The 15,396-nt window shown below is 48.3% G+C and overlaps 1 protein-coding gene across 1 annotated transcript; it reads left to right on the forward strand.

Moving 5' to 3' along the window:
- The first annotated feature begins 8,948 nt into the window (after positions 1 to 8,948).
- LOC147083922 (uncharacterized) lies at positions 8,949 to 15,169 on the forward strand. Its single transcript, XM_085980043.1, has one exon. It carries the CDS (start codon positions 9,276 to 9,278, stop codon positions 10,806 to 10,808), a length of 1,533 nt encoding a protein of 510 aa, XP_085836169.1. The 5' UTR covers positions 8,949 to 9,275; the 3' UTR covers positions 10,809 to 15,169.
- The last annotated feature ends 227 nt before the right edge of the window (positions 15,170 to 15,396 follow it).

The raw sequence follows: 15,396 nt of genomic DNA on the forward strand, positions 1-15,396 counted from the left end.
GCAAGAACATCCTTCCTCAGGTAAGGCGACCAAAACTGCACACAGTACTCAAGGTGTGGTCTCACCAAGGCCCTGTACAACTGCAGCAGGACATCCTTGCTCCTGTACTCAAACCCTTTCGCTATGAAGGCCAACATACCATTTTCCTTATTCACCGCCTGCTGCACCTGCATGCTTACCTTCAGCGACTGGTGCACAAGGACACCCAGGTCTCATTGCACTTCCCCTTCTCCCAATCTATTGCCATTCAGATAATAGTCTGCCTTTCTGTTTTTGACACCAAAGTGGATAACTCGCATTTATCCACATTATATTGCATCTGCCACGCTTCTGCCCAATCACCCAACCTGTCTAAATCATCCTGGAGTTTCTCGGTATCCTCCTCGCAGCACACACTCCCACCCAGCTTTGTGTCATCTGCAAACTTGGAGATATTACATCTAGTTCCCTTATCTAGATCATTAATGTATATTGTGAATAGCTGGGGTCCAAGGACCGATCCCTGCGGTACCCCACTAGTCACTGCCTGCCACTCGGCAAAAGACCCGTTAATTCCTACTCTCTGCTTTCTGTCCGCCAACCAGTTCTCTATCCAAGTCAATACCTTGCCCCCAATCCCATGTGCCTTAACTTTACACGCTAATCTCTTATGCGGGACCTTATCGAAAGCCTTTTGAAAGTCCAAATACACCACATCTACTGGTTCTCCCTTATCTATTTTCCCAGTTACATCCTCAAAAAATTCCAGTAGATTAGTCAAGCACGATTTACCTTTTGTAAATCCATGTTGACTTTGTCCGATCCTGTCACTGTTTTCCAAGTGCTCAGCTATTACATCCTTTATAATGGACTCTAGCATTTTCCCCACTATGTCAGGCTTACCGGTCTGCAATTCCCCGCTTTCTCTCTACCCCCCTTTTTGAATAGTGGGGTAACATTAGCTACCCTCCAATCCATGGGTACAGTTCCAGATTCCAGCGAATTTTGGAAGATGATCAGCAATGCATCTACTATTTCTCGGGCCACCGCCTTAAGTACCCTAGGATGTAGATTATCAGGCCCTGGGGATTTATCGGCCTTCAATCCCGTCAATTTCCCTAACACCATTTCCCTACAAATACTGATTTCTTTCAGTTCCTCCCTCTCATCAGACCCTATGTTCTCCAACATCTCTGGGAGGTTATTTGTGTCCTCCTTTGTGAAGACAGAACCAAAATATGCATTTAATTGGTCTGCCATTTCTTTGTTCCCCATTATAATTTCCCCTGCTTCTGACTGCAAGGGACCTACACTTGATTTCACTCATCTTTTTCTCTTCACATATCTATAAAAGCTCTTACAGTCAGTTTTTATGTTCCCTGCAGGCTTACTTTCATATTCTATTTTCCCCTTCTTAATTAATCCCTTTGTCCTCCTTTGTTGAATCCTAAACTGCTCCCAATCCTCAGGGTTACCGCTTTTTCTGGCCAATTTATATGCACTCTCCTTGGATCTTATGCTATCCCTAATTTCCCTTGTTAGCCACGGTTGAGTCACCCTTTTTGTTTTATTCTTATCCCAAACTGGGTTGAACAACTTCTGTAGTTCATCCATGCGGTCTTTGAATGTTTGCCATTGCCTATCCACCGTCAACTCTTTGAGCGACATTCCCCAATCAATCCTACCCAATTCGCGCCTCATACCATCGTAGTTTCTTTTATTTAAATTCAGGACCCTAGTCTCTGATTCAACTACTTCACTCTCCATCCTAATGAAGAATTCTATCATATTATGATCGCTCTGACCCAAGGGGCCTCGTACAACAAGATTGCTAATTAATCCTCTCTCATTACATAATACCCAGTCTAAGATGGCCTGATCTCTGGTTGGTTCCTCGACATATTGTTCCAGAAAACCATCCCGTAAACATTCTAGGAATTCCTCCTCCACAGTATTTTTACTAATTTGGTTAGCCCAATCTATATGTAAATTAAAGTTACCCATGATGACTGCTGTGCCTTTACTGCATGCTTCTCTAATTTCACTTTTAATGCCATCCCCAACCTCCGTATTACTGTTTGGAGGTCTATTTACCACTCCCACTAACATTTTCTGCCCTTTGATATTTCTCAGTTCTACCCATACAGATTCCGCATCATCAGAGTTAATAGCCTTCCTTTCAGTTGTGTTAATCCCCTCTTTAACCAGCAATGCTACCCCACCTCCCTTTCTTTTTTGCCGATCCTTCCTAAATATTGAATACCCCTGGATGTTGAGTTCCCAGCCTTGGCCATCCTAGAGCCATGTTTCTGTAATCCCAATCAAATCATATTCGTTTACCTCTATTTGCGCAGCTAATTCATCCACCTTGTTCCGAATGCTCCTTGCATTAAAACACAAAGCCTTCAGGCTTGTTTTTTTAACGCTCTCAGACCTAGATGAATTATTATTTACTGTGACCATGTTTGAGTTAAACCGTTGAGTTCTTTGCCTTCTAATTTTGTTTTTCTCCTTCCTGTCTTTTGCTTTTTTCCTTGTTTCCTTTTCCTCTGTCTCCCTGCTCAGGTTCCCAACCCCCTGCCACTTTAGTTTAATCCCGCCCCAACAGCACTAGCAAACACTCCCCCTAGGACATCGGTCCCGGCCCTGCCCAGGTGCAAACCATCCCGTTTGTTCTGGTCCCACCTCTCCCAGAACCGGTTCCAATGTCCAAGGAATTTGAATCCCTCCCCCTTGCAACATTCCTCTAGCCACATATTCATTTGAAATATCCTCCTATTTCTACTCTGACTAGCACGTGGCACTGGTAGCAATCCTGAGATTACTACCTTTGAGGTCCTATTTTTTAATTTACCTCCTAACTCCCTATATTCTGCTTTTAGGACCTCATCCCGTTTTTTACCTATATCGTTGGTGCCTATGTGCATCACGACAACTGGCTGTTCGCCCTCCCCCTCCAAAATGTTCTGCAGCCGCTCCGAGACGTCCTTGACCCTTGCACCAGGGAGGCAACACACCATCCTGGAGTCTCGATTGCGGCCGCAAAAACGCCTATCTATTCCCCTTACAATTGAGTCCCCTATCACTATAACTCTTCCACTCTTTTTCCTCCCAGCCTGTGCAGCAGAGCCACCCCTGGTGCCAGGAAGTTGGCTGCTGCTGCCTTCCCCTGATGAGTCATCCCCCCCCAACAGTATTTAAAGTGGTATATCTGTTGGAGAGGGGGATGGCCGCAGGGGATTCCTGCACTACCTGCCTGCGCCTCTTACTCTGCCTGCTGGTCACCCATTCCCTTCCTGCCTATACACCCTTTACCTGCGGTGTGACCAACTCGCTAAATGTGACATTCACGACGTCCTCAGCATCGCGAATGCTCCAAAATGAATCCATCCGCAGCTCCAGTGCCGCAATGCAGTCTGTCAGTAGCTGCAGCTGGACACACTTCCCACACACATGGTCGTCAGGGATGCAGGAAGCGTCCCTGATTTCCCACATAGAGCAGGAGGAGCATACTACGGGGCTGGGCTGCCCTGCCATGACTGACCCTTTAATTAATTAATTAAAATTAAATGAATCCCACCAATTTCACTTCAATTAAATGATATACTCAAAGGCCCTTGCTTAATAGTAGTCCCCACTACACAACAGAGACCTTAGAAACCACAAAATTTAAGTTTAGAAAAATTTAGAAAGAAAATACTCACCAACCAATCACTTACCCGCTTCTTGGTGACATCACACTTCGATTACTTTTTGCTTCCCTCTCCCGGAACCTGGATTGGTAAGCTCCTTAAATACCGCCGCCGCCTCTGGTGCTCCCTCGCAGGTCCACCGCCTCTCCGCTCTCTCGGGGCTCTGGGCCTCGCTGCTCGCCGCCTCGGGGCTGCTCCTTAAATACCGCCTCTGGTACTCCCTCGCAGGTCCGCCGCCTCATCCACAATCCCTACCGCTACTTCTCTCAAGACCCTAGGATGTAAGCCATCAGGTCCAGGGGATTTATCCACCTTAAGTCCCATTATCTTACCGAGTACCATCTCCTTAGTGATTTTAATTGTGTTTAGCTCCTCCCCCCCATAGCCTCCTGTTTGTCCAGTGTTGGGACATTTTTAGTGTCCTCTACTGTAAAGACTGATACAAAATATTTGTTCAGTGTTTTTGCCATCTCCATGTTCCCCACTACTAATTTCCCGGTCTCGTCCTCTAAGGGACCAACATTCACTTTAGCCACCCTTTTACTTTTTATATAACTGTAGAAACTCTTGCTATCTGTTTTTATATTTTTTGCTAGTTTACTTTCATAATCTATCTTCCCTTTCTTAATTAAACTTTTAGTTATTCTTTGCTGGCTTTTAAATGCTTCCCAATCTTCTATCCTCCCACTAGATTTGGCTACTTTATATGCCCTTGTTTTCAGTTGGGTACTATCCTTTATTACTTTACTTAGCCGCGGATGGCTGTCTTTTCTTTTACGCCCCTTTTTCCTCAGTGGAATATATTTTTCTTGAAAGTTGTGAAATATCTCCTTGAATGTACACCACTGCTCCTGTACCGTCTTACACCTTAATCTATTTTCCCAGTCCACTTTAGTCAACTCTGCTCTCATACCTTCATAGTCTCCTTTATTTAAGCTTAGTACACTGGTTTGAGATCCAACTCTCTCACCCTCCAACTGAATTTGGAATTCAACCATGTTATGGTCACTCATTCCAAGGGGATCCTTTACTAGGACATTTTTTTATTAATCCTGTCTCATTACACAGGACCAGATCTAAGATTGCCTGCCCCCTGGTTGGTTCAGTAACATACTGCTCAAGGAAACCGTCCCTAATGCACTCTATGAACTCTTCATCAAGGCTGCCCTGCCCAATTTGATTTGTCCAGTCAATATGAAAGTTAAAATTTCCCATGATTATAGCTGTTCCCTTATTACAAGCCCCAATTATTTCCTGATTTATACTCCGACCAATAGAGTTGCAACTGTTAGGAGGCCTATAGACGGCGCCCACTAGTGACTTTTTCCCCTTATTATTCCTTATCTCCACCCAAACTGTTTCACTATCCTGATCCTTTGACCCAAAATCATTTCTCACTATTGCAGTGATTCCATCCTTTATTAACATAGCCACCCCACCTCCCTTTCCTTCCTGTCTGTCCTTCCTAATAGTCAAATACCCCTGGATGTTTAGTTCCCAGTCATGGTCACCTCGCAGCCAAGTTTCTGTAATGGCCACCAGATCATACCCATGTGTAGTTATTTGTACCGTCAACTCGTCTATTTTGTTACGAATGCTGCGTGCATTCAGATAAAGAACTTTCAAATAGGTTTTGTGACAATTTATTCCTGCTTTTACCCCCTTTACTACTTTACCTTTATCTTTATACATTCTGTCCCTTCCTGACACGCTCTGGTTTTTAATTTCCCCACTGCTACTTTGCTCTATTGCCTTCTCCACTGACATTTTTATTTTTCGCTCTCTTGAAACCTCCCCCCCACTAATTAGTTTAAAGTCCTCTCTACAGCCCTAGTTATTACCACTTCTGTCACTAGCGAGTTCCAGGTCATCACCACTCGCTGCATAAAAAAGTTTTTGCTCACATCCCCCCTGTATCTCTTGCCCAAAACCTTAAATCTGTGTCCCCTAGTCCTTGTACCATCAACTAGTGTGAACAGCCTTTCCCCGTCTAGCCTATCCAAACCCGTCATAATCTTGTACACCTCTATCAAATCACCCTTCAACCTCCTTTGTTCTAATGAAAACAAATCCAGCTTCTCCAACCTGTCCTTGTAGCTAAGATTCCCCCATCCCCAGAACCATTCTGGTAAATCTCCTCTGCACCCTTTCAAGGGCCTTCACATCCTTCCTAAAGTGTGGTGACCAGAACTGGACGCAATACTCCAGTTGTGGCCTAACCAGCGCTTTATAAAGGTTCAGCATAACTTCTCTACTTTTGTACTCAATACCTCTATTTATGAAGCCCAAGATCCCATATGCTTTGTTAACCACTCTCTCAATATGTCCCGCCACCTTCAGGGACCTATGCACATTAACTCCCAGGTCCCTCTGTCCCTGCACACTCTGTAAAACTGTGCCATTAAGTGTATATTGCCTCTCCCTGTTCCTTCTGCCAAAATGTATCACCTCACACTTCTCTGTATTAAATTCCATCCGCCACTTGTCTGCCCATTCTGCTAGCCTTTCTATGACCTGTTGCAGTCGATTGATATCATCCTCACTGTTTGCCACACCCCTAAGTTTAGTGTCATCGGCAAATTTAGAAATTCTACTTTGTATTCCAATATCCAGGTCATTTACATATATCAAAAAAAGCAGTGGCCCCAGCACTGACCCTTGGGGAACACCACTGTCTACCATCCTCCAGTCTGAAAATCAACCATTTACCACAACTTGCTGTTTTCTGTCCTTAAGCCAATCCCTTATCCAAGCTGCCACTGACCCACCTATTCCATGAACCTCAATGTTGTTAACCTGCCTTCTATGTGGTACTTTGTCAAACTCCTTCCGAAAATCCATGTAGACAACTTCCACTGCATTCCCTTCATCTATTCTCCCTGTTACTTCATCAAAAAATTCAATTAGATTAGTCAAACATGATCTGCCTTTTACAAATCCGTGTTGGCTCTCCTTAATTAGCTTAAACCTCTCCAAGCCCCATTAATTTTTTCCTTGATTATTGTTTGTAAAACTTTACCCACCACTGATCTTAAACTGACCGGCCTGTAGTTACTAGGATTGTCCTTACACCCTTTCTTGAACAATGGGGTCACATTTGTCACTTTCCAATCCTCAGGCACCTCCCCATAAACGTCATCCTGTGGTCGAGGTAATGGCCACGGCTATATGTGAGAATTTATAGTTCCAATGAATTCCTGAAGCATAGCGCCCAATCGTGGGATATAAATATACTCCAGGAACTGCCAGTTACAAAAACAAACGCAGAAGGCTACATCTCTGAACATTGGAACAGGAGGAGGCCATTCAGCCCCTCGAGCCTGTTCTCCCATTCAATGAGGCCATGGCTGATCTGCGTCTCAACTCCATTTATCCGCCTTTGCTCCATATCTCTTAATGACCTTCACTAATAAAAATCTAGCAATATCAGTCTTGACTTTTTCACTTTACCCCCAGCCTCAACAGAGCTCCAGATTTCCACTACTCTTTGTGTGAAGAAGTGCTTCCTGACATCGAAACATCGAACAATAGGAGTAGGAGTCGGCCATTCGCCCTTCGAGCCTTCTCCGCCATTCAATATGATCATGGCTGATCCTCTATCGCAATACCATATTCTGGCTCTCTCCCCATAACCCTTGATGCCTTTTGTGTCTAGAAATCTATCTACAGGAAACTTTGTGTTATCCGGAGGCTAAATGTCCGGCAAGCTCGAGCCACCGGCAAAAATCAGGAGCCGTATTTTTTCTTTTTGTTTCTTTTCGTTGCTTTTTTCTCAACAGTCAAGCTCTGCAAGGTCTGTAGCTAAGCAACAGCTTCAGCTAGAGATGCTACAGAGAGGCTTGCCGACTGTTTAGAAGCTGTTGCTAAGCAACAGTGTTTGTTGTCAGATACGGAGATGAAAACCTCCGTATGCTTCAACATTACAGCTGGAGTGTCCGGCAGTTTTGAGGGAACGGCAACAGCTGAGTCCCGTCGGTGCCGGATAGCACAAAGTTTCCTGTATCTCCTTCTTAAATATATTCAGTGACTTGGCCTCCACAGTCTTCTGTGGTAGAGAATTCCACAGGTTTACTGCCCTCTGAGTGAAGAGATTTCTCCTCATCTCAGTCCTAAATGTCCTACCCCGTATCCTGAGACGGTGACCCCTCGTTCTAGACCCCCCCCAGCCAGGGGAAACATCCTCCCTGCATCCAGTCAGTCTAATCCTGTCAGAATTTTATACGTTTCAATGAGATCCCCTCTCATTCTTCTAAACTCTAGTGAATACAGGCCTAGTCGACCCGATCTCTCCTCATACGACAGTCCTGCCAACCCAGGAATCAGTCTGGTGAACCTTCGCTGCACTCCCTCTATGGCAAGTATATCCTTCCTTAGTCACCGCCTGCCACCCCGAAGTGGAGTGCAGCAGAGAATGAGAGAAAATTCCCCAGTGCTGTTGCCACACCGCTGCACCTGGATGTATCTCCATCTCACCAGGACAGCCGTTGGCTGCTCCAGCCTCACCTGCCACGTACAAATGACGTGGGGGGCATAGCGCCAGATTTAGCTGGCATCTGTCCTCTTACAGCCTCTTTATAGTAGCAGGAGGCCCCCGGAAATGAGAGTAACCCGTGCATCAGAGGTGATGCTTGAGCCAGGGAAATGGGTGGGATGGGGTCGGGTGTGGGGGGGACGGGGGATGGGTGTGGAGGGGATGGGGGACGGGTGTGGGGGCAACGGGGGATTGGGTGTGGGGGGGACAGGGGAATGCGTGTGGGGGGGATGGGGGATGGGTGTGGGGGGAAACGAGGGAGACGGGGATGGGTGTGGGGGGGACTGGGGCGGGTGTGGGGCGGACGGGGGACGCGAGTGGGGGGGATGGGTGTGGGGGGGACTGGGGCGGGTGTGGGGGGGGCGGGGGGATGGGGGTACGGGGGATGGGGGTTGGGGGAATGGGGGATGGGTGTGGAGGGGATGGGGGGGATGGGGGGGACGGGGGACGGGTGTGGGGGGGGCGGGGGACGGGTGTGGGGGGGACGGGTGTGGGGGGGACAGGGGACGGGTGTGGGGGGGGGCGGGGGACGGGTGTGGGGGGGACGGGTGTGGGGGGGACAGGGGACGGGTGTGGGGGGGACGGGGGACGGGTGTGGGGGGGGACGGGGGACGGGTATGGGGGGGACGGGTGTGGGGGGGACGGGTGTGGGGGGGGACGGGTGTGGGGGGGACGGGTGTGGGGGGGACGGGTGTGGGGGGGGACGGGTGTGGGGGGGACGGGTGTGGGGGGGACGGGGGATGGGTGTGCTGGTCCACCTGAACAGAAGAAGCTCTGAGTATCAGCATGTTGTTGGATTATTGATAACCGCGCCCAACGCTGATGCCCTCAGCAGTCACGGGACGGTGCTCAGAAATCTTCCCCTCCCTTGCCCAGGTCAATGAGCCCAATTGTCGTGCCCTCACCATGCCCTATATCATCTAAGTCAGCACAGCAAGGCTGAAAGGTGGTCTTTGTGTTGTACAAGGCTGACTACTGGCCTGTTCTGATGTGAACCCTCTCTCTCCAATAACAGAACTGTTAATGTTTGAGCCAATCCAGTTGTGCGAATTCTCATTGCAGGAAACATCAGCATGTCGGACAAGCAGTGTCACGTGACCGAGCTCCACAGCCAACAGCAAGTGTCCCTTTGCTTTGATGTGATGGTGCAGTCCCAGGTCAATTGGGAGAAGTTTCTGATGCCAGCACCCACATCTGTCGCTATTTTGGGTGAACTGGTGCATCTGGCTACGAGGATGGAGGACTTCAAACTAAACCAAGGCAGTGCAGGCAAGAAATCCCTGTTTAAACGTCCAGATTCATTCAAGAGGTGCCTGATGGAGGTTTGCAACCAAACCGTAAACTCGTTTCAACAGACCCGCACTAATCTGAACAAAATCCGCATGTGTTGTGAGGACCTCCTTGTCCATGTGAAGAATGTGGGTGAAGGGTCATCTCTGAACAAAGACCTTCCCAAGCAGCTGCAGAACATTCGGGTTTGTGCAGACAAATCCAAAACATGTGCCGAATCTGTGGAAAAGGAGCTCTCCAATCTCAGCGATCTACTGAGTGAGCTGCTGGAGACCTGTACAGATTCCCAGAGTATCAGCCAGGATAAGCTGGGGGAAGTAAGGAAAGTCCTGTCGGAAACACAGCAGAAGAATGAGTTAGTAGAGGAGAAGAAGTGCAATTTACAGAAGCAATGGATCGAGGCTTCCCGAAAACGTGAGGAAGTCACCAGTGAATACGACAATGTAAGGGCGAGTGCTCTCATTGATCAGTTCTGTTTGGAAGGACTGAAACAGATGAAGAAGCTTCTCCCAAAGATTGTTGATCTTTTGAGCAATGTGACCAGCCCAGTGCTTCTGGTGGTGGAGCTGGGGAAAGGGTTGATCTTTCTCATACAACTGGTGTCTGAGCTGAAAGACAAAGAATCTTCTGAATCAAACCCTGAAATCAGCAGTTTCCTCAGCAAGGTTAGAGAGGAAGCCTCACTGAAGATCAAGGAAGTCCAATCCCAGTTGGAGGAGTCGCAAAAAATGTACAATGAATGTCACCAAAATATGAAAAGTTCGTGTGATGAGAGTGAGACGTTGTTGAGAGAGATAAAGAACAATCAGGCACAAGAGATGGATATCAGCACACGTGTAGCGTTGATGGCTAAAGGGCTTGGGGCACTGGGGAGCATCAAGTCCAACTGGTCAGAGATGATCAACTTCATTCATATCATACCAAAATTAACTGAAGGTTGCCAGAAGACATTTAAGAGACTTAGTGCGGTGAGTGGTGAAGGCACGCAGGGTGCTCCAGGTGCGTTAGCCAGTAGTCAGATGATGAACTTTCAAGTGTCCCAGGCAGTCAGCATCATGACCCACATCGGTGACATGTCAAAAACCTATGTGGAGATTCACGACAAGTACCTTGCAGGTCAACTGGGCGAGCTGAGCTCATTGCTGGGCGGGCAGGGGTCTGAATACAAGTTTAAGAAGGTCCAGGATAAATGTGATGAAGCAAGAAAGGAAATCCATCACAGGGCCGCTGTGAATCAGGAGCAACTTCAGAAGAATGCCCAGCAGAGAAGTGAAGCCATTGCTAAACCTACAGACCTGCTGCTGCCCAGGAAGTGAATGGAAATCCTGCAATGAAACATATTCTCAGCTGTGCGAGTGACCAACCCCTGGAATCTCCAATCCAATCATCAACCACCTCTCCCAACCCCTGGAATCTCCAATCCAATCACCAACCACCTCTCCCAACCCCTGGAATCTCCAATCCAATCATCAACCTCCTCTCCCAACCCCTGGAATCTCCAATCCAATCATCAACCACCTCTCCCAACCCCTGGAATCTCCAATCCAATCATCAACCTCTTCTCCCAACCCCTGGAATCTCCAATCCAATCCAATTAAGGGTTACGGGGAGCGGGCAGGAATTTGGACATGAGCCTAGGTTCGGATCGGTCATGGCCCTGTGGGTAGCGGAGCGGGCCCAGGGGCCGTGTAGCCTGATCCTGCTCCTATTTCATGTGTCTAATTCTGTTAGATTCAGGAGATGGTTCTGTGATAGTGGATTGGCGGTTAGGATCAGATCAGCCATGATCTTATTGAATGGCGGAGCAGGCTCGAGGGGCCGATTGGCCTACTCCTGCTCCTATTTCTTATGTTCTTATGTTCTTTTCAACCTCTTCTCCCAACCCCTGGAATCTCCAATCCAATCATCAACCACCTCTCCCAACCCCTGGAATCTCCAATCCAATCATCAACCACCTCTCCCAATCCCTGGAATCTCCAATCCAATCATCAACCACCTCACCCAACCCCTGGAATCTCCAATGCAATCATCAACCTCCTCTCCCAACCCCTGGAATCTCCAATCCAATCATCAACCACCTCTCCCAACCCCTGGAATCTCCAATGCAATCATCAACCTCCTCTCCCAACCCCTGGAATCTCCAATCCAATCATCAACCACCTGTGCCAACCCCTGGAATCTCCAATCCAATCACCAACCTCCTCTCCCAACCCCTGGAATCTCCAATCCAATCATCAACCACCTCTCCCAACTCCTGGAATCTCCAATCCAATCATCAACCTCCTCTCCCAACCCCTGGAATCTCCAATCCAATCATCAACCACCTCTCCCAACCCCTGTAATCTCCAATCCAATCATCAACCTCCGTTCCCAACCCCTGGACTCTCCAACCCAATCATCAACCTCCTCTCCCAACCCCTTGAATCTCCAATCCAATCATCAACCACCTCTCCCAACCCCTGGAATCTCCAATCCAATCATCAACCACCTCTCCCAACCCCTGGAATCTCCAATCCAATCATCAACCTCCTCTCCCAACCCCTGGAATCTCCAATCCAATCATCAACCACCTCTCCCAACTCCTGGAATCTCCAATCCAATCACCAACCTCCTCTCCCAACCCCTGGAATCTGCAACCCAATCATCAACCACCTCTCCCAACTCCTGGAATCTCCAATCCAATCATCAACCTCCTCTCCCAACCCCTGGAATCTCCAATCCAATCACCAACCTCCTCTCCCAACCCCTGGAATCTCCAATCCAATCATCAACCTCCTCTCCCAACCCCTGGAATCTCCAATCCAATCATCAACCACCTCTCCCAACCCCTGGAATCTCCAATCCAATCATCAACCACCTCTCCCAACCCCTGGAATCTTCAATCCAATCATCAACCCCCTCTTCCAACCCCTGGAATCTCCAATCCAATCATCAACCTCCTCCCCCAACACCTGGAATCTCCAATCCAATCATCAACCACCTCTCCCAACCCCTGGAATCTCCAATCCAATCACCAACCACCTCTCCCAACCCCTGGAATCTCCAATCCAATCATCAACCTCCTCTCCCAACCCCTGGAATCTCCAATCCAATCATCAACCACCTCTCCCAACCCCTGGAATCTCCAATCCAATCCAATTAAGGGTTACGGGGAGCGGGCAGGAATTTGGACATGAGTCTAGGTTCAGATCGGTCATGGCCCTGTGGGTAGCGGAGCGGGCCCAGGGGCCGTGTAGCCTGATCCTGCTCCTATTTCATGTGTCTAATTCTGTTAGATTCAGGAGATGGTTCTGTGATAGTGGATTGGCGGTTAGGATCAGATCAGCCATGATCTTATTGAATGGCGGAGCAGGCTCGAGGGGCCGATTGGCCTACTCCTGCTCCTATTTCTGATGTTCTTATGTTCTTTTCAACCTCTTCTCCCAACCCCTGGAATCTCCAATCCAATCATCAACCACCTCTCCCAACCCCTGGAATCTCCAATCCAATCATCAACCACCTCTCCCAATCCCTGGAATCTCCAATCCAATCATCAACCACCTCACCCAACCCCTGGAATCTCCAATGCAATCATCAACCTCCTCTCCCAACCCCTGGAATCTCCAATCCAATCATCAACCACCTCTCCCAACCCCTGGAATCTCCAATGCAATCATCAACCTCCTCTCCCAACCCCTGGAATCTCCAATCCAATCATCAACCACCTGTGCCAACCCCTGGAATCTCCAATCCAATCACCAACCTCCTCTCCCAACCCCTGGAATCTCCAATCCAATCATCAACCACCTCTCCCAACTCCTGGAATCTCCAATCCAATCATCAACCTCCTCTCCCAACCCCTGGAATCTCCAATCCAATCACCAACCTCCTCTCCCAACCCCTGGCATCTCCAATCCAATCATCAACCTCCTCTCCCAACCCCTGGAATCTCCAATCCAATCATCAACCACCTCTCCCAACCCCTGGAATCTCCAATCCAATCATCAACCACCTCTCCCAACCCCTGGAATCTCCAATCCAATCATCAACCTCCTCTCCCAACACCTGGAATCTCCAATCCAATCATCAACCACCTCTCCCAACCCCTGGAATCTCCAATCCAATCATCAACCTCCTCTCCCAACCCCTGGACTCTCCAACCCAATCATCAACCTCCTCTCCCAACCCCTTGAATCTCCAATCCAATCATCAACCACCTCTCCCAACCCCTGGAATCTCCAATCCAATCATCAACCACCTCTCCCAACCCCTGGAATCTCCAATCCAATCATCAACCTCCTCTCCCAACCCCTGGAATCTCCAATCCAATCATCAACCACCTCTCCCAACTCCTGGAATCTCCAATCCAATCACCAACCTCCTCTCCCAACCCCTGGAATCTGCAACCCAATCATCAACCACCTCTCCCAACTCCTGGAATCTCCAATCCAATCATCAACCTCCTCTCCCAACCCCTGGAATCTCCAATCCAATCACCAACCTCCTCTCCCAACCCCTGGAATCTCCAATCCAATCATCAACCTCCTCTCCCAACCCCTGGAATCTCCAATCCAATCATCAACCACCTCTCCCAACCCCTGGAATCTCCAATCCAATCATCAACCACCTCTCCCAACCCCTGGAATCTTCAATCCAATCATCAACCCCCTCTTCCAACCCCTGGAATCTCCAATCCAATCATCAACCTCCTCCCCCAACACCTGGAATCTCCAATCCAATCATCAACCACCTCTCCCAACCCCTGGAATCTCCAATCCAATCATCAACCTCCTCTCCCAACCCCTGGACTCTCCAACCCAATCATCAACCTCCTCTCCCAACCCCTGGAATCTCCAATCCAATCATCAACCACCTCTCCCAACCCCTGGAATCTCCAATCCAATCATCAACCACCTCTCCCAACCCCTGGAATCTCCAATCCAATCATCAACCTCCTCTCCCAACACCTGGAATCTCCAATCCAATCATTAACCTCCTCTCCCAACCCCTGGAATCTCCAATGCAATCATCAACCTCCTCTCCCAACCCCTGGAATCTCCAATCCAATCATCAACCTCCTCTCCCAACCCCTGGAATCTCCAATCCAATCATCAACCTCCTCTCCCAACCCCTGGAATCTCCAATCCAATCATCAACCTCCTCTCCCAACCCCTGGAATCTCCAATCCAATCATCAACCTCCTCTCCCAACCCCTGGAATCTCCAATCCAATCATCAACCCCCTCTCCCAACCCCTGGAATCTCCAATCCAATCATCAACCTCCTCTCCCAACCCCTGGAACCTCCAATCCAATCATCAACCTCCTCTCCCACCCCCTGGAATCTCCAATCCAATCATCAACCACCTCTCCCAACCCCTGGAATCTCCAATCCAATCATCAACCTCCTCTCCCAACCCCTGGAAACTCCAATCCAATCACCAACCTCCTCTCCCAACCCCTGGAATTCCGGTGACCTTCCACTTGAGGTGAGGGAATGTGAAAGTTCTGATTAAATCCCGCGGGCAGGTCCGGAGAATTCTTTGATTGAATTACTGCAAAGTTTTGAAGGATTCTGGAAGATCCAATCAGACAGAATAGTCATCAATTGATCATGTTTGATTGGTGTTTGCTTTCTCTGTCCCTTTTAAGCTTATATTGAAATCTGAAAAAAAATTAATTACATTAATCTGATTTTTACGATTATCTGTGCCACTGATTAATTTCCTCCTCTCGCAGTTTTAAATACTTTAACCATCAACTTTACACAGTTATGAAATTCACCAAAAGTATAGAAACAGTCAAACAACTCCCCTGCTCTACTTTGAGATAGTGGCCATGGGATCTCTCAGTACTGACCCTCTGACTGTGCAGCGCTCCCTCAGTACTGCCCCTCTGACAGTGCAGCGCTCCCTCAGTACTGTCCC

This window comes from Somniosus microcephalus, unplaced genomic scaffold (assembly GCF_052327205.1).
Source record: "Somniosus microcephalus isolate GS21.2 unplaced genomic scaffold, FLI_Smic_1.0 scaffold14, whole genome shotgun sequence".
NCBI classification, from domain to species: Eukaryota; Metazoa; Chordata; class Chondrichthyes; order Squaliformes; family Somniosidae; genus Somniosus; species Somniosus microcephalus.